This window comes from Cantharellus anzutake (assembly GCF_015039405.1).
Source record: "Cantharellus anzutake strain C23 chromosome Unknown EI90scaffold_15, whole genome shotgun sequence".
Classification (NCBI taxonomy): domain Eukaryota; kingdom Fungi; phylum Basidiomycota; class Agaricomycetes; order Cantharellales; family Hydnaceae; genus Cantharellus; species Cantharellus anzutake.
This window is the reverse complement of record NW_024066965.1, coordinates 917634-931954: the sequence shown is the minus strand read 5'-3', so window position 1 is coordinate 931954 and position 14321 is coordinate 917634. Positions and strand designations below refer to the sequence as shown.

General features: G+C 48.2%; 5 protein-coding genes across 5 annotated transcripts; 1 reads left to right on the top strand and 4 right to left on the bottom strand.

The window, feature by feature from the left end:
• Positions 1-866: 866 nt before the first annotated feature.
• On the top strand, positions 867-4265 carry EI90DRAFT_457582 (uncharacterized protein). Its single transcript, XM_039067640.1, has 7 exons — positions 867-1573; positions 1640-1735; positions 1872-2815; positions 2966-3293; positions 3346-3565; positions 3673-3971; positions 4059-4265. Exons 1-7 carry the CDS (start codon positions 1099-1101, stop codon positions 4124-4126), a joined length of 2430 nt encoding a protein of 809 aa, XP_038918229.1. The 5' UTR covers positions 867-1098; the 3' UTR covers positions 4127-4265.
• A 467-nt stretch (positions 4266-4732) lies between these two features.
• EI90DRAFT_2970160 (high-affinity nickel-transport protein-domain-containing protein) lies at positions 4733-6881 on the bottom strand (the record flags this gene model as incomplete). Its single annotated transcript, XM_039055677.1, has 12 exons — positions 4733-4920; positions 4985-5107; positions 5192-5791; positions 5844-5960; positions 6011-6096; positions 6148-6174; positions 6225-6250; positions 6309-6328; positions 6386-6488; positions 6550-6571; positions 6638-6656; positions 6738-6881. The coding sequence occupies 12 exons, from the start codon at positions 6879-6881 to the stop codon at positions 4795-4797; spliced, it is 1413 nt and encodes a 470-aa protein (XP_038918228.1). The 3' UTR covers positions 4733-4794.
• A 1276-nt stretch (positions 6882-8157) lies between these two features.
• EI90DRAFT_3049967 (Septin-domain-containing protein) lies at positions 8158-10764 on the bottom strand. The gene is made up of 7 exons (XM_039059730.1): positions 9933-10764; positions 9556-9853; positions 9450-9499; positions 9348-9393; positions 8682-9294; positions 8571-8629; positions 8158-8519 (listed from the first exon to the last, which is right to left on the bottom strand). Exons 1-7 carry the CDS (start codon positions 10349-10351, stop codon positions 8418-8420), a joined length of 1587 nt encoding a protein of 528 aa, XP_038918227.1. The 5' UTR covers positions 10352-10764; the 3' UTR covers positions 8158-8417.
• Positions 10765-10804: 40 nt separating this feature from the next.
• On the bottom strand, positions 10805-12491 carry EI90DRAFT_3049966 (chorismate mutase). Its single transcript, XM_039059729.1, has 7 exons — positions 12329-12491; positions 12143-12257; positions 11949-12080; positions 11871-11892; positions 11517-11812; positions 11127-11416; positions 10805-11063 (listed from the first exon to the last, which is right to left on the bottom strand). The coding sequence occupies exons 2-7, from the start codon at positions 12231-12233 to the stop codon at positions 10980-10982; spliced, it is 915 nt and encodes a 304-aa protein (XP_038918226.1). The 5' UTR covers positions 12234-12257; positions 12329-12491; the 3' UTR covers positions 10805-10979.
• A 10-nt stretch (positions 12492-12501) lies between these two features.
• EI90DRAFT_3014965 (uncharacterized protein) lies at positions 12502-13834 on the bottom strand (the record flags this gene model as incomplete). Its single annotated transcript, XM_039056843.1, has 5 exons — positions 12502-12773; positions 12827-12908; positions 13259-13315; positions 13374-13444; positions 13636-13834. 5 exons carry the CDS (start codon positions 13832-13834, stop codon positions 12502-12504), a joined length of 681 nt encoding a protein of 226 aa, XP_038918225.1.
• Between the last annotated feature and the right edge of the window lie 487 nt (positions 13835-14321).

Here is a 14321-nt window from a genome sequence, read left to right as displayed (position 1 = left end):
ATGGGGACCGTGGTGTGCATGTGGGAGCCGCGAGGGAGTAATTCTGCAAAAATCATACTGGATCCCGAGCGAGAGAGTCAAAGAGATACAGGAGTTTGAATTTTGCACCGCATAGCATAGATCGAATTTGCACCAGCCCCTATAACCGTTACGTTGAAACTTTTGGTTGAAGGGGCTCCAAGCGTTATATACCTGTGCATTGTGCTCAAATTGACTGAGCCATCATCAGCAATCAGACCTGTGCAACGACGGCAATTTCCATTTATCATTGCTGAGATTTATCAGTTCCCCAGTGGTTTACAACCATCCGTTTGCGGGTATACATAAACGCAAAATACAAGAGCAATTCCAATGTCGTATCTCGTTCCACCCCTTCTTCTCCCTGCCTCCACTTTTTCACACTTGTTTTGTTGGAAGGATAAATTTATGTGGAGGAAAGCGTGATCAGTAAAAATATGAATAAAATTGATTATGCAACAATTGATATTGATCACGGAGCCGAATGGCCGGAGATGTTCAAATATAGTTTCACAGGAGCCAGATCGCAACATATATAATCGTCCTCGCCACATGTTGAGGCTATCACTTTGGGTTCACGAGCGCTCTTTGTCGGGGAGCAACTTGCCGCGATGATGGTATATATATACACATATCTCCTCTTCTTACTTACTCTCCTCCTACATAAGAGTGAGTCACAGGAGTTTTGCACAAGCTCCTTTGCATGTTCCCCCCCTTCGGAGCTCGATCCTCTTAGCTTGCACTGAGTCTGATATTAATATTGAAATTCAACTTGCCGCCTCTGTCTAGCTCTGCTCTCGTGCGCCCCCAGCCTTGCTGTCTTTGGTCGAAAAGCACTCTAGTGTCCTTGGGTCGGATTCGATAGTGCGAATTATTGGACATCTTACGTTATTATTTCAAGCTAGCTCGAAACGCACGCGCTATATCATCCTCGTCTGCGCGCTCAATCTTTGAGTCTTGGCGTGTGACACTTGTCTTGTGTCCAGCTTTAAAAATCAGATCGCCCCCTCGCCCCCTCTTCCTCCTTACCCATCGGACCTCCAACCCTTGAACGCTCGACTTTTGAATCTACCAGTAGCCATGTCTCTTACAGTACCACCACCCGTCAAAGTCACCAATGACATTACCTCTTCGTTGACCTTTACTACCCCTACCATCAATGTCGATCTCCGCTCAACAACCCCTAAACCCCATCAGACTCGACCTCAACCTCGACCTCAGCAACAAAATCATAAACTCCAAACTACTCCCGAATACGACCCTTCATCCACATCTTCAACTCCGGCCGTCACAAACTCCCAACTCCAAGAATCACCCGTTACCTTATTGCCCAAACCTAACTCGTTCCCTCATGGTCCTCATCATTCTCATCCTCCTAATGAGATGGATGAGTGGTTGAATGCTCCTCCTGCTCCTGCTCCGGGAGCCCCCGGGGACGATGGTGGACAAGAGAGAGAAGGGCTCATCAATGACAAATTGGCTTCCCTTCGTTTCGATGAACTTGTAGCGATGGGTCACTCGAGAAGGGGTACCAAACCACATCATAGAAGAGGACGTAAGTCTTTTCCTTCCTCAAAACCGTTCCTCCGTCCAAACCAAGTATTTATATTTGTATTTCTAGAAACGACGTTGGGTGCGATATGGGTCCCTCTGGAAGCTTACTTGAAGTACCTTTATGTGACGTGGTCTAATATTTTAGCTACAACGATGGAAGTCCGTGAGTTAACACTATAACCATTTTCGCTGTTTTGAAATACGTGCAGTTTGCTAACGACCCTCTCCCCCCACTTCTATCTACCTTCGCTCCCCCTTCACACACACACACACACACACACCCAAAAAAAAAAAAACAGCCCTCGCCGACCTCCTCCTAACGATCGCCTTCGCCCTCCTAACGTCCGTAATCCTCTTCTTAGGTCTCATCTGGTGTCAAATCTGGAACCTCCCCTTGGTCGAAACCCTCTACACGATATGGTCGAACAAGTACGCAAATGGATTAGGATTGGCGAATTCTGGCAATCCGAGATTGTTCGAGGTGTTGACGAAAAAGGAGGCGGAAATTGGGAAAGTTGCGTTGAGTCGTACTGGTGGTGGAAGCGAAAGTGGAGGAGATGGTGATGGAGATGGAGGATTGACGGTGAGGGAGCTAAACCTTGACATCGCCAAGTTACTCCTTCAATTTTCCTGCGTCGTGTATGAGAGGGAGTCTCATGCTCTCTATAACGTTTTGGATGAAGTGGAGAAGCATTCACGTTCAGGTGGTCATTTGAAAGGGTCGGGGGGGAGTTTGACGAGCCGGAGTGGGAGAGGAAGAGTGGAGACCGCTACGAGGTGGGCTAGTAAGGAACTCGAGAGGGGGAATGTGACTTTGACCGGATTGAGAACTCCTGATTCTCGCTCCTTCGGGGCTCCCTCGTCGTCGCAACAACAACGAGAAGAAAAACCTGTAGTTCAACACTTCGATGGCGTGACTACTATGACGAGAGCGAAACCTGGAGAGTTGGTCAAGTCTTTATTCGATAATACCCAGGAGGAGCGCATTCGAGAGTCGTTCATGCAGTTGCGAACGTTCGATAAGATCTCGAGGAAAGGGAGTCGTATTCATACTGGGGATGTGGAGGGTGAGGACGATGAGGACGATGAGGGCGACGAGGATGATAGACGGTCCTCGTCGTCGTCGATGGAGAAGAGAATGAGATTTGGTAAGATTGCGAAAGGGGAGGATGTGATTAGAAGGTTCTGTAGGAGAATCGGAGTGGCGTATGAGCCTGTCAGCGAGTTGAATACGAGTCAAAGCGTAAGTGGACATTCTTTCCCTTCAACGCCTTTTTCTTTTCCCCCGGTGATCAACTAAAAACTAACTCGCTTTCTAATCAACCCTCTCTGGCACTCACTCAATACCGCTTCAACCCCCCCTTTTCTGGCCCCCCCATATATAATCCTCCAGGCCTTCTGCTCTTTCTTCTGGGAACCAAAAGGCAACTGGATAGCCGTCACCTTCAAAGGAACCGGACTCACCGAGTACGCAGATTGGGTATCGGATCTAAGTACGACGCTCGTACCCGTCGACGATTTCTTACCTGGATTCAGTCAAGCGGTGAAAGGGTTCAAGGAGAGGATCTTCCCGGAGGATTTACGGGAGGTTGAAGAGGACGTCGTGGGTGGAATGAGACCTTATGAAACGATCAGGTTTGCGTTGAAAGCTTTGGCGAACTATTTGGCGAGGGATTTAGACCAAGGGGAGAAGATCAACGTTTGGTTTACGGGTCATTCTCGTGAGTCATTTTCCCTCTCTTTCTCTATCCTTGATATATATCCCTGTTTCAGTCGGATGCGCCCTCGCTACGCTCGTTTATGCTCGAGCGCTCAACTCCCCTTCCGATTTCGAAGGATCACCCATAATCATCCGGGATGCGTACCTCTTTGCGGCTCCTGTTTGCGGAGATCGTGAGACCTCTCTTCGATTCAACCAAATCATCAAACAGCCCGGTGAACATTTAAAGACGATGTGGCGAGTCACGAATGACGGTGATGCAATTGCTACTTTGTACGTGTTTCTTTATGTCTTTATTTCTTTTTTTCTTTTGCTTATCCTTGTTTTTTTTTTTGCGCAACTTCACTCATTCCCTTATATTAATCACTTAATCGCTTTAGACTCCCCCAATTAGGTGACAACCCTCGGCTCAAACTCTCTTCTACAAACCCCGCAGGGTTCGCCCACCTTGGAGCCGAAATCAAAATGAAAAATCGGCCCGTCGTCTCGAACGTTACGGGTTCTCTTTACTCCCGAGACGATACGATCGTTAGGATTTATAGTCATTTTTCGAAAGAGGACATTCAGGCGATCAGGGATAGGGATCTTCGTAGACACCGTGGCGAATGGTTGAGAGAAAAAGTCGGGGTTTGGGTAACGAAGATTCCGTTGCTTGGGCGATTCATTGCTCACTCTGAGGGTGAGGTTAAATTCCTCTTTTTTTTTTTTTCCCCCTCGTTGTCGCGCAACGGACTCACTTCTGCTGTCTTTTTTTCAACTTGGACAGTACTCTATTGGGACCAACTCAATCGCATCGCTCTTGGGAAGTGCAAATGGTTAGATGAGTATTCCTAGTCCTCAGAAATGGAAGTGGGAATCGACTTCGGGCCTCAAGTTCAAGATCCTCCCTCTCTGGCAGGAACCCACAGGCGCTTTTTTTTGATCGATTCTTCTTGGGGGGAACGTCTTGACCCCCAATTGACATTTTCAAATGTAGAAACATAATAATTTGCGGCGTCGGCTTGGCTTGGCTCACTCTTGACCCGGCTTCTGCAGCTAGCCATCTCTATTTTTACTCTCCCTTTCAAGTCCCCCAGCATGCAGTGCAAACCCCGTTCGTAGCTACGAAATCATGTCCAGGTGCTCTCATACTTTTTCGTCTTTGCCGCCGTGTACAGTGCGTGTGCGTATGTTTCTAGCTCCTCTTTTTTTCTTCCGAGTACATACTAGTTTTTGTGTGATAATGAAGGACCAGACGTGTTGTCTTGATCCGATTGGGATCTCTGGTTTTATGACCTTGCTTGTTGGATCGGCTGCGTATCGGATGGATGAGTTGAGGGATTGTGCTTCCGCCACTCGGAAGGTTTAGGGGATTATAGTCAAAGGCAGAGATTTGTTGTGTGCCTTTTTCTGCCTGTCGGCAAATATGTAAAAACTGATTACAATGTGACTCATTAGCAGCACAAGCACAAGGCCCAGCCCTTCACCGCTACATTGGCGGAAACTCTATTGGCGATTATACATCAAGTTCGAACTTCGTCGTTATGCATGTTACAACGTTTCACCCATCGGAAGGAATAATACATAGCAACAATACAAACAAATATTCCTATAATTCCAGCACCCACAAGTCCCGACTGGTCGCTTGCCTGCAAAAAAAAAAATGCATCAGAATAAACGTGAAATTTCGAATCGGAGTCAATCTCCTAGTACCTGCACCCATCCTCTCCACCATTTCCCGCTTATGCCGGGATCATTTTCGGCGGCGGCCTTGCAAGACGCGCACTTTTCACCGATGAGTCCCATGATCGTGATTAGACTGATGCTGAAAGCAACCTGTGAGAGGCCATAAGAAGAAACGATTCAGCAATTTCGTGATGGAACTCAAAACCTCTGGACTATAATGGTAGGCAGGCTCACAAGAATGGAAATCAGTGTTAATATGATACTAAGCGATGACATGGTATTTCGTTTCGAAATGAGTTTTCGTCTCAATTCGTTTTGACGAGTCCCAGGCTCAGCATCGGAATGCTGATGCTCCACCTGCTCAGAAGGATTTTGAAAGGAAGCCTTTGATGTCGGTAAACCCCCACTTGGTCCCCCGATCCCGCCAATTGGTAGAGCATCTATGGGTAGTTCAAGACGCTGGGCAGTCTCACTTGCTGATGGCGAAGAACCGGAAGCTTTTGGATCTTCAATGCCTGTTGGTGTCAGATCAGAAGGATCTGGACCTCTCTTCGGACCACCTTCAACAGTTTCAACTGAGAGTGCAGCTTTCTCTTCCCATAGGCTCCATCCCCGCTCAGGGAACCCAGCATAACTGTAGAGCATGATGATGGAGTCGATGGAATCTACAAGAGTCATCCCGCAAGTGAAGAGGAGGGGCAATACGATGATTTCTGATTGCTTGATCGTTCCTCGACCATCCGGTCTCTTTTTGGCTAAGGCTGTTATTGCTAGCAGAGCAATAGAAGAAGCCGTGTCGAACCCGAATCCGAAAAGGACTCCGACAGGATACATCTACGCCACGGCTGTTTAGTAGAAGACACATTAAAAAAATGACACAACAAACTTTCCATGGCCGATTAACGAATGCCGTCACGGGCCCTAGGAAGCGCAGCATGATTGAAGGAGTATTATCGTAACCGTCATCGATTGGAGCTAGCCCAAGCTCCGCGCGTCTGGCATCCTAGCCAAGGTGAGGTCGCAATTCGACTTGAAGCGACAAGGACTACCAACCATTCGGCGACGTTTGATGATTCGCCAGAGTATGACGGCGTTCGCGGTGCCAATGAGGAAAAGGAATGTCCCGCTCACAATGGCACCTTCATACACCCATAAGTTGTAGCAGGCTGCAAAGGTACGCTAGGGCTCACCTACGACGCTCCCAACATCTCCAATGCCTTATAGAAGAACATCAGTTTCGGTATAAAGTTTCCATACAATAACATACTTCCAATTTTATCATACACGTCGGTACTGAGGATGGAAATATAAGAAAAACCCCGCATCCAAGATAACGCTCGATACAACAAACCTGATGGCGACGGCAATATTCTGTCTTCCCAACATCAGTTATACACATCCTTATGCGTCCTTATCATGCCACCTTACCACAACGATAACGATCGTACTGTGTCCCAAAGAAAAGAACAAACCACAAGTCACTGGAAACTGGCCTAAAGCCATTAGTCCCCGTGTAGCGTTATCGATGGCACTGAGCAATCGAAGCGCAAAGAAATGTGTGGCATGCTCAAAGAGTACAGTCCATTGCGCACCTTATATGATCGGCATCCAGAGCTATGGATCGACCGGGTTGTTGTGTAATTATTGGGGTATAAAGGGAATCGGCTTGACCGGACATACCGTGCCTAAGGCCTAATGTCTGCTCAGCAGGACAAGCATCAGTAAGGTGTAGAACGCGCACGCCGCAAGGGAAAAAAGGGAAGAAGTTCACAATCCTTACCCATGCAAGGAGACATAAACTTAGGACGGATCGGGCCTCCGAACGAAGGCCAAAAAGTAATCCAGAGGTAATCCAGACGGCCGCATTTGCCAACACCTCGCAAACAAATAGCAGGAGAGATCGGCCAAAGAGACTCAGACGCATCAGTCTGAAGTCCTTGTCGGGGTAAGCAGGTGACCAGACTTGATTACCTTGCTTGCAAGGTCTCTTGCATGTCCACAATTCGTGGGAATTCTGAAAATGTATTGACCTCTTCTCTGCACGTGTCCTTTCTTACAACTCTCGCGATAAGATCTTTCTGGCTCATTTTTCCCACTACTTCGTAGCGGGTTCTGCACATTTAGGCCCCACAAGTGCTGTTCACAGGATCCTTTGTAACCTAGGGTCCTCCTTTCCCAATATGACAATCACTTCCGCTGTAGTACCACTGCGATAAGACAAATCACTTGACCCCTCGTATAACTATGTTAGCTCAGACTTCAGACACCCAGTCGGCTCTCTGTGAGTACGAACTTGACTAACACTACACATTCCTCATTACTCCAATCTCAGTTTGAAACGCGACTCTTCCTGCACACTGTGGCTTCCTCTAACTCCATTTGCATCACTTCCGATTCAACCTCTAAACCGTGGTCATACTCATTTTTGAGTGTGCCTTGGACCTCGATCCATCCACCATCACTGATTACACATACCTCCGTGATTCATATCAACGGCGCAATGTCCTGCATTCTTTTAATCGGATAAAGCTAGTGGAATAGAGCGTTGGGAAAGCTAACTGTTGGGTAATAACTAATGTAGTGTGCTCATGGCAAACAAAAAGAGGGGAAAGAACACCCATGACAGCTTAATAAAAGTTGCGCGATGGTAGAAAGAACCTCAGCATAATGGTGCAAAAAGACCCTGCCAGTTTGATCAACGATTCGGCACAAACTGTTCTGCTGTGGCGGTTAACCTCACATGCAGAAGCCTTATCACAAGGGCTGCACGGCAGCCATTTCTAGTTTATTTAATATTACTACAATTCGGAGAACCCGCTACCACTAAGAAGCTGAGCCTCGTTGACCGATGAGAAAGATAGGCAGGACTCCAGCCTCTATGACTTCGCAATAAGAGAATAGCAACATACCGACAAGCGCAAAGACATCAAGGATCGACTCAAAAAACAAATTAACAGGGAACCCAGGCCAACTTACAGGTCAACTAACGGATCGACGGAAGCACACAAATGAGAAGTAGAGGGCCTTTGAACATGCCCCCGAATGTAGAACTTGGCATTCGCTCTTGATCAGAATTTTTGGGCAAGGTGCTTTATAAGGAGACTGATTGATGTGTCAAAACCAATGAACATGCATTGAATTACATTTGTACGCAGAACCAGCGCTTCGAACGACTAAGCAACGAAGAACATCCGGGGGGAGGTGAAGGGGCCATGCCACTCGATGACCGGCGAACACGAGATGAAAGCAAAATGAGTGAATTGGGCGACAGATAAAGGAGAGGAGTGAGGTACCGAGGCTGAAATAAGCAAGAATATAATAATTTCCCAGATTCCAGTTGAGGAGAGTATAAAGCAAGACAAGAAAACTCCCTATTATTGTGAAATGGTTGAAAGGTTTGATGTGCCGTGGCCTAGACATCGTCATCAGGTCTAAAATGGAGCACGAAGACACACGCTAGCTACAACATCTCGGTGTTGGTCTTCATTGATCGTCGTCGGGCAAGAAGTTGTTCTGTGCGATACTTCTCATACAACACTTCGCGGGTGGTCCGTTTCAACATCTTGCAAAAGTTGTCAGTGAATCCCCATCTATAATCCATGTTGAATTCTACCTTCATCCGAACACCTAATATAGAATGCCGAAGCGCAAGATAGTCACAGTGTTGTGGATCTGAAAGAGAAGAAGTGAGCATGCAGTCTTGGCTAACACCCGAATTCCTGACCAAGTACATCAGCTGGGCCCCATCGGTATTTCCGCGTGAATTGTCCCCTATTCTGGGACAGCGCTTCCACGTAGCTTGGAGGAAAGAGTCCACCATCAGGCGCATCCTTGTACAAAAAAGAGCCCAAGGCAGTAGGCAGCTTGTTGGGCGACATGACGGCGAAGGGAAGGGCATTTCGCAAATCATTCATGGTAAACAAACCAGTGCCAGAATCTCCGAACAATTCGAGATCCTCATCGGTCAACGCTGCCCGCGCACGAGATCTTGAACGCTGACTGAAAGTACGCCGGCGTTTAGCCTTGATGTATGCGGAGGTCGGGCGTATCCGTACGACGTGAGGAGTTGGCTCAGCAGGCACGGGCTCATTCTCATCTTGGTACTCAGCATCCTCCTGCAAATCTATCTCCATAGCATCCGAAGGTTCGACATCTGTGGAACCCAAAAGCGTTATAGGGAGGCCTGCCGCTCGGAGGTCCCGATTCACGGCTGCCTTCACCAGTGCCATCCGTTCGTCCGTCATGGTATCTGCTTTGGTGAGAATGGGAAGAACGTTGACACGTTCAGAAAGCCGTTGGACAGCTGTGATATCGGCCTTGTCAAGCTTGAGATGACTCTGAGTCCTTGGGCGTCAAAAAAAGCACCCCTGGAAAAAAACAATGAGCTTACGTCTCCATATTCCCTCAGCGATGTGGGTGAAATAAGGTATAGACATCTAGTTAAAGGCTTATTAAACAATGCAACTCAGAGTGTTAGAATCAATCGCTGTACAAATGAATGTGATGATCCCCCTTGCCGCTCTGTCGTACAACTTTACTCTCCTATGGGGAAGAACGTATGAGATCAGTGACCTTATCTCACGCATCAAGCCACTAACTTCGTTGAGCGTCTCATCATATCTCGCCCCGACCATCCGAACCAGAGTTGTGATGGCTCGTTCCAAGTCTAATTCGTTGTGGTGGAAACCAGGAGTATCAAGCAAAGTTAAAATTAGACGCTCCGCGCCTTCTTCGATCTCAACCGAAGCAGAATTCACAGCCGAGTCATGCGATAGAGACGGATTCTGGAGGATCTGTTCAACTTTAGCTCGCTGTTCGGGCGTAGCACCCTTCGAGATGTTGCTCGTTCCAAGAAGTAAACGCATCAAACTGGTCTTCCCGCTTCCGACAGTTCCGCTAAAGAATACCCAAAAGAAAGAAAAGGAGCGTCAGAAGTCATGCGGCTGGAGTGGAATGAAGTCCGAACATTACGTACACAATCATGATGTTGAAATTAGGGACGATGTTTTGCGGCCGTCTCTTGGAACGTAATGGGCTACCAATAATACCTGCAGCACGTTCAAATGCAGAAGGAGGGTATGAAGACCCCATACTGTCTTTCTTCTCTCTTGCATCCCCAATAGTCGTTGAGACCGAGAACCTTTTGAAAGGCTTGCTGAACGAGATCGTTCGGCCACTGCTTTGTCGGGAGAGAGACGCTCTCACATTCCCATTCTGCTTGGAGGTGGCATCGTCAAGGTTGAAGTTAGTATCGGTGACAAGGTTCGAAGGCCAGGAGACGGCAGTGGGATTGAGCTCAGGGAGGGATGGGGAAGCTCTGAGGTGTACAGGCTCAGGCTCCTCATTGACAGAGTGTTTTCGTTTAGATTTTCCAAGCGTCAGGCCGAGCACCATTGAGGAAACGTGTTACGTGGTTGGCAGGTGTGGAATGTGTGAGTTGGCAAATTAAGAAAAGATCAAAGGTCGCCGTAAGAAGAACTACGAGAGATCGAGGTTCCAATATATGCCCGCGTTTCACGAGCGGGGCGTGCGGTGCACACAATCTCGCGCGACCTAGTCTGGTTGAGAAATGAGTATGATGGATGTTTTAAACGAAGAGAGCGTGCAATGAACGTTTAGAAGAGGCGTCGCAAAGGATGAAAGCCCTTCAATATGTACTTCCCAAATCAGGGTTATTTGGCAACCGGATGCAATTTACCATGCCCCCGAGCGGCCATGGGCTTATGCAATCGAGACAAACTGAAGGCGGATTACTATAAATCGCCCCCGCGAACTGCCCACGGCCAATGTGTCTCAAAGTGTTGAAGGCGGTCCTTCGTTGAGGCTAGCTTTCCTCCGAAGCTGGTGTTCGTCACGAACGCTTCCACTCACTTTATTTCTCTGTTTGAGGACGCCAACGGCTGAGCGCCAGAGGGATACGCACATAGTACAAAATATGTGGATACAAGAAATATAAGAGTGTTGGGGAATGGCAGGGCCATTTGTGTCTAAATAGCAAGCGATGACTGGCATGTCAATGTTTTCATGCCTCAGGCCCTTGGGATTTGGAAAGCAGGTCAATTTCTTCCTGTGTAAGTCCATCTAGACGACGGAGAAGGTAGTCAACCTTTCAGGAAACACACGTTAGTAATCACATCAAGAAAGCGACGCATTGTGAGACGCAGCATACCTCTACTTCCTTCGTGAGGGGAATGATCCAATCCTCATACAGCTCCCGAACGGTTTCAGTGTCAATCCTCCACTTGGTATCAGAATGGTTCCCATTCTGAATCGGCAATTTCCCATCCACACCTAAATCAGGTCCATAGATGCTGGCTTTCTCGACAATCCGGTCCAGAAGCGCCTTCTCGACTGCAGGCTTGGTGATAAGGGCCTCAAGAGCCTGAGGGTCTGGTTTGAGTATGTGTGGAATGAACGCGGCAGGGTCAGAGCGGAATTTGGACTCGGAAACGAATTTCCCTGCAGGCGGCGCATGGAAGATGAAGGGTGTTATCCATAGGACGATAATGAAGACGTGAAAACTTATGTCAAGTTAGCATGCACAAACAGGCTGACTCACCGTAATGGACTCGTTTGCTGATGAGTTGCAGAGCAGCGAGGTCGGCCGTGACAGAACTGCCATAGTTGCCATCATCCTCAAACTCTTCGCCTCCATTCCTACCCTTGGATCGGCTCATAGCAGCGAAATCTCTTGTCGCTCGTCGAGTGATAAGAGGAACAATAGTTCGCGTATAGAAAGACAAGACGGAGGGATTGACGTTGATCTTGTTCGGATGGAGGATCGCAGGCATTTCAAGAAGAGGGAGGATAGGCTTTGGTAGGCACTCTATTGGAGTAAAGGGGTGCTCATCTGGGCTATGGAGTCGCAACATAAGCTCCGAACGTTGTGCTGACATCTGAGCAGTGTTCGTACCTCGTGTATCGTCGTGCCTTGGCTACCTCGCAAACTATCGTCATGTGAGGTGGATGAACAAAGGCTAGGACTACTGACCATGGAAGCTCTCCGTCTCTTTGAGGAACCATCCTAGAAGAGTGCCGTTAAATCCTAGGTCGATCAACTCTTGAAATGCGCCCTTCTCGTAAACTCGAGGATTAAGTGCAAACTGCGCCCGTTCGATCAGAGCTTTGACCACAGTATATAATCAGATAGGCGGCTCTCGTGCAGTAAGGAAGTCAGGATCTTACCGAAAATGATGCTGTCCTCAAGTCGTATAAGCGTCGCTCGAACATTGTCCAGGTTGAGTGGATCGTCGGAGCTGAGGAAATTTTGCATCATTTCGAAAGGACTCTAGTGCAGGAGCTTGAAGTGGATTATTGCCGATATATGAAGTCTTAGCTGGGTGACGAAACGCCAGATCCGATGGACATTACCTTGTGGCTAATTAACGTCAGAGTCACGTCCACCAATTTCCCGTGGTCAAAAGTAATTCCCGCGTGAACCTCATTTATTGCCCTCGAAACGGTCTCTTCCTGGGTCCCTCGACGCGCCATCCCCCGGAACTAACAAATATAGTCCTGCCTCCAAGTTTTAAACTCATTCGATCTCACACACCGAGCTTCGAGAACTCGTGCCTTCCTGGGAACGCCGAGGTCATGAGTCGATTTGTAAAATTTAGACGTGGAATTCTGGTCGATCTGGGGTCGAGCCGTGGCTGGTCGTGAACACCCTTAATTATAGCTTCACTGGCACTGGAACTCCATTCAAACTTAACCAGATTCTCCGAAACCCCTGCTCCCTTCGCTACGACCAGGCCAACACCAAATTTACAATTGGCCCTACCCCGACCAATCTCCACCCAGATCACACATCCACTACCTGATTCTGGTGCCTAGTCATCCGTTGACACTGTCAGAACTCTTCGGTCGCACCCATTCCCCCTAGTTCAATTCGATCGGAGTCGCCCTTGGGCTGGTGCTTAAACATCACAAAATCGACCGCAAAGTCGTTAAACTAGAAAGGTAAAAAACAAAAGCGAAAGGCAAAACATACAGCTAGTACACACACGCGAAAGAAAAAAAAAAGAAAAAAGAAAAAAGAGAGAAACGAAAAGAAAAGGGGCCGGCAATGTCGACCAGGGGGTAAAGCTCAGGCGGCACCAGGGCGGGCGTCGCGTCGACCCCGAGCCCAGGGCCGTCGACCATGAGCGCCCAATTGCCACCTTATAAAAACGCCGAGCGCGGCCTAGGCAATTGGGTCCATGGGTAGTTCCGCAAGAACTAGGACAGTTCACGGGAACATCCACACAGCCTACGCGCCGTAGATTAGGTGTCCCACTATAGACTCGCAGAGTCAGGAGGTACCACCTCCATCTGTCCTCCCCCTGACGAGGGCGCAGCCCAAGCAGACAACCGACCCCCCTAAAAAAAAAAAAAATCAAACTATATTAAAGACCTACGAAACACTCCAACTGCCCACCTCAGCCCTAACCCCAACGCAGTGCCCACGAAACCTCAACCACCGATCGCAACCGACGCCTGGCCTGCCACCTAACGGCTACCCAGACAATCCCCGGCCACTATTAGCCAAGACGGCCCTGTCGGATGCTCTCCCCCACCCCCCTACCCAATCGTCCTGCCCCATTATAACCGCACAATCTTCGTGCCCCAACCGCAATGACTCAAGAAACACCAAGCTTCAGTATCGCCCTGGTCATGGACACATTATGTCTTGTCCCCACCGTAACCCTCAAACCCAAGCCTAATATACGCCGATCTGCGTCCCCTTCGAGAGTACATCCACGATATACCCAAACTGCCCCATTGCAGCTCATCTTGGAATACCAAAACCCCGGTTCCAGTTTCCCCGCGCCCACGATAAGAATAGGGCCAGGAACCTCCCCCTCCTGCCACAGTGGATGAAATCTCAAGGGCTGTCATGACAATGCGCAACACGCTGACGAAAACCCGAATCAACGTGCGGAATAAATAAATAAATAATAATAATAATAAAATAACCCGTACAACCTGTGTGAACTAACCCATACCATAACCAAATGAGCATTACCTATGTCCATCCTAAATTGCGCAGTCAATCTGTCCGCTAACCTAAACCAGAATCGCTGCCACCAAATCTCCACCCTGGCACGGCCACAACATCCGGGCAAGAAACCCGCCACCAGAAAACCTACAAAACCCCTCTGAGATGAGCGCAAAAGGAAATATACACGTGATCATGGCCGAACAAAAAATGATGGGAATTGATTTAGAAACCAGCCAACGACCATTGCCTACATGTGACGTTATTATGTAATAAATATTCATTGCGTGCGGTCTCATCGTCCCCTCCCTGTTATTCCCCAACCCAACCCAATTACCAAACTAAAATTATTAATTACCATTACAGCGCTTGTGTATTGTAGAACGT

What these genes read in the sequence shown, in the direction of transcription:
- EI90DRAFT_457582 (XM_039067640.1), top strand. Translation starts at nt 1,099, where the DNA reads ATGTCTCTTACAGTACCACCACCCGTCAAAGTCACCAATGACATTACC. An exon ending in AGTTGAATACGAGTCAAAGC is followed by an intron (nt 2,816 to 2,965) that starts GTAAGTGGACAT and finishes ATAATCCTCCAG; the next exon opens with GCCTTCTGCTCTTTCTTCTG. An exon ending in ATTCATTGCTCACTCTGAGG is followed by an intron (nt 3,972 to 4,058) that starts GTGAGGTTAAAT and finishes CAACTTGGACAG; the next exon opens with TACTCTATTGGGACCAACTC.
- EI90DRAFT_3049966 (XM_039059729.1), bottom strand. Translation starts at nt 12,233, where the DNA reads ATGATGCAAAATTTCCTCAGCTCCGACGATCCACTCAACCTGGACAAT. An exon ending in TGAGGACAGCATCATTTTCG is followed by an intron (nt 12,081 to 12,142) that starts GTAAGATCCTGA and finishes CTGTGGTCAAAG; the next exon opens with CTCTGATCGAACGGGCGCAG. An exon ending in CAGCAAACGAGTCCATTACG is followed by an intron (nt 11,417 to 11,516) that starts GTGAGTCAGCCT and finishes CGCCGCCTGCAG; the next exon opens with GGAAATTCGTTTCCGAGTCC.
- EI90DRAFT_3049967 (XM_039059730.1), bottom strand. Translation starts at nt 10,351, where the DNA reads ATGGTGCTCGGCCTGACGCTTGGAAAATCTAAACGAAAACACTCTGTC. An exon ending in ATGATGAGACGCTCAACGAA is followed by an intron (nt 9,500 to 9,555) that starts GTTAGTGGCTTG and finishes TCTTCCCCATAG; the next exon opens with GAGAGTAAAGTTGTACGACA. An exon ending in GGGCCCAGCTGATGTACTTG is followed by an intron (nt 8,630 to 8,681) that starts GTCAGGAATTCG and finishes CTTCTCTTTCAG; the next exon opens with ATCCACAACACTGTGACTAT.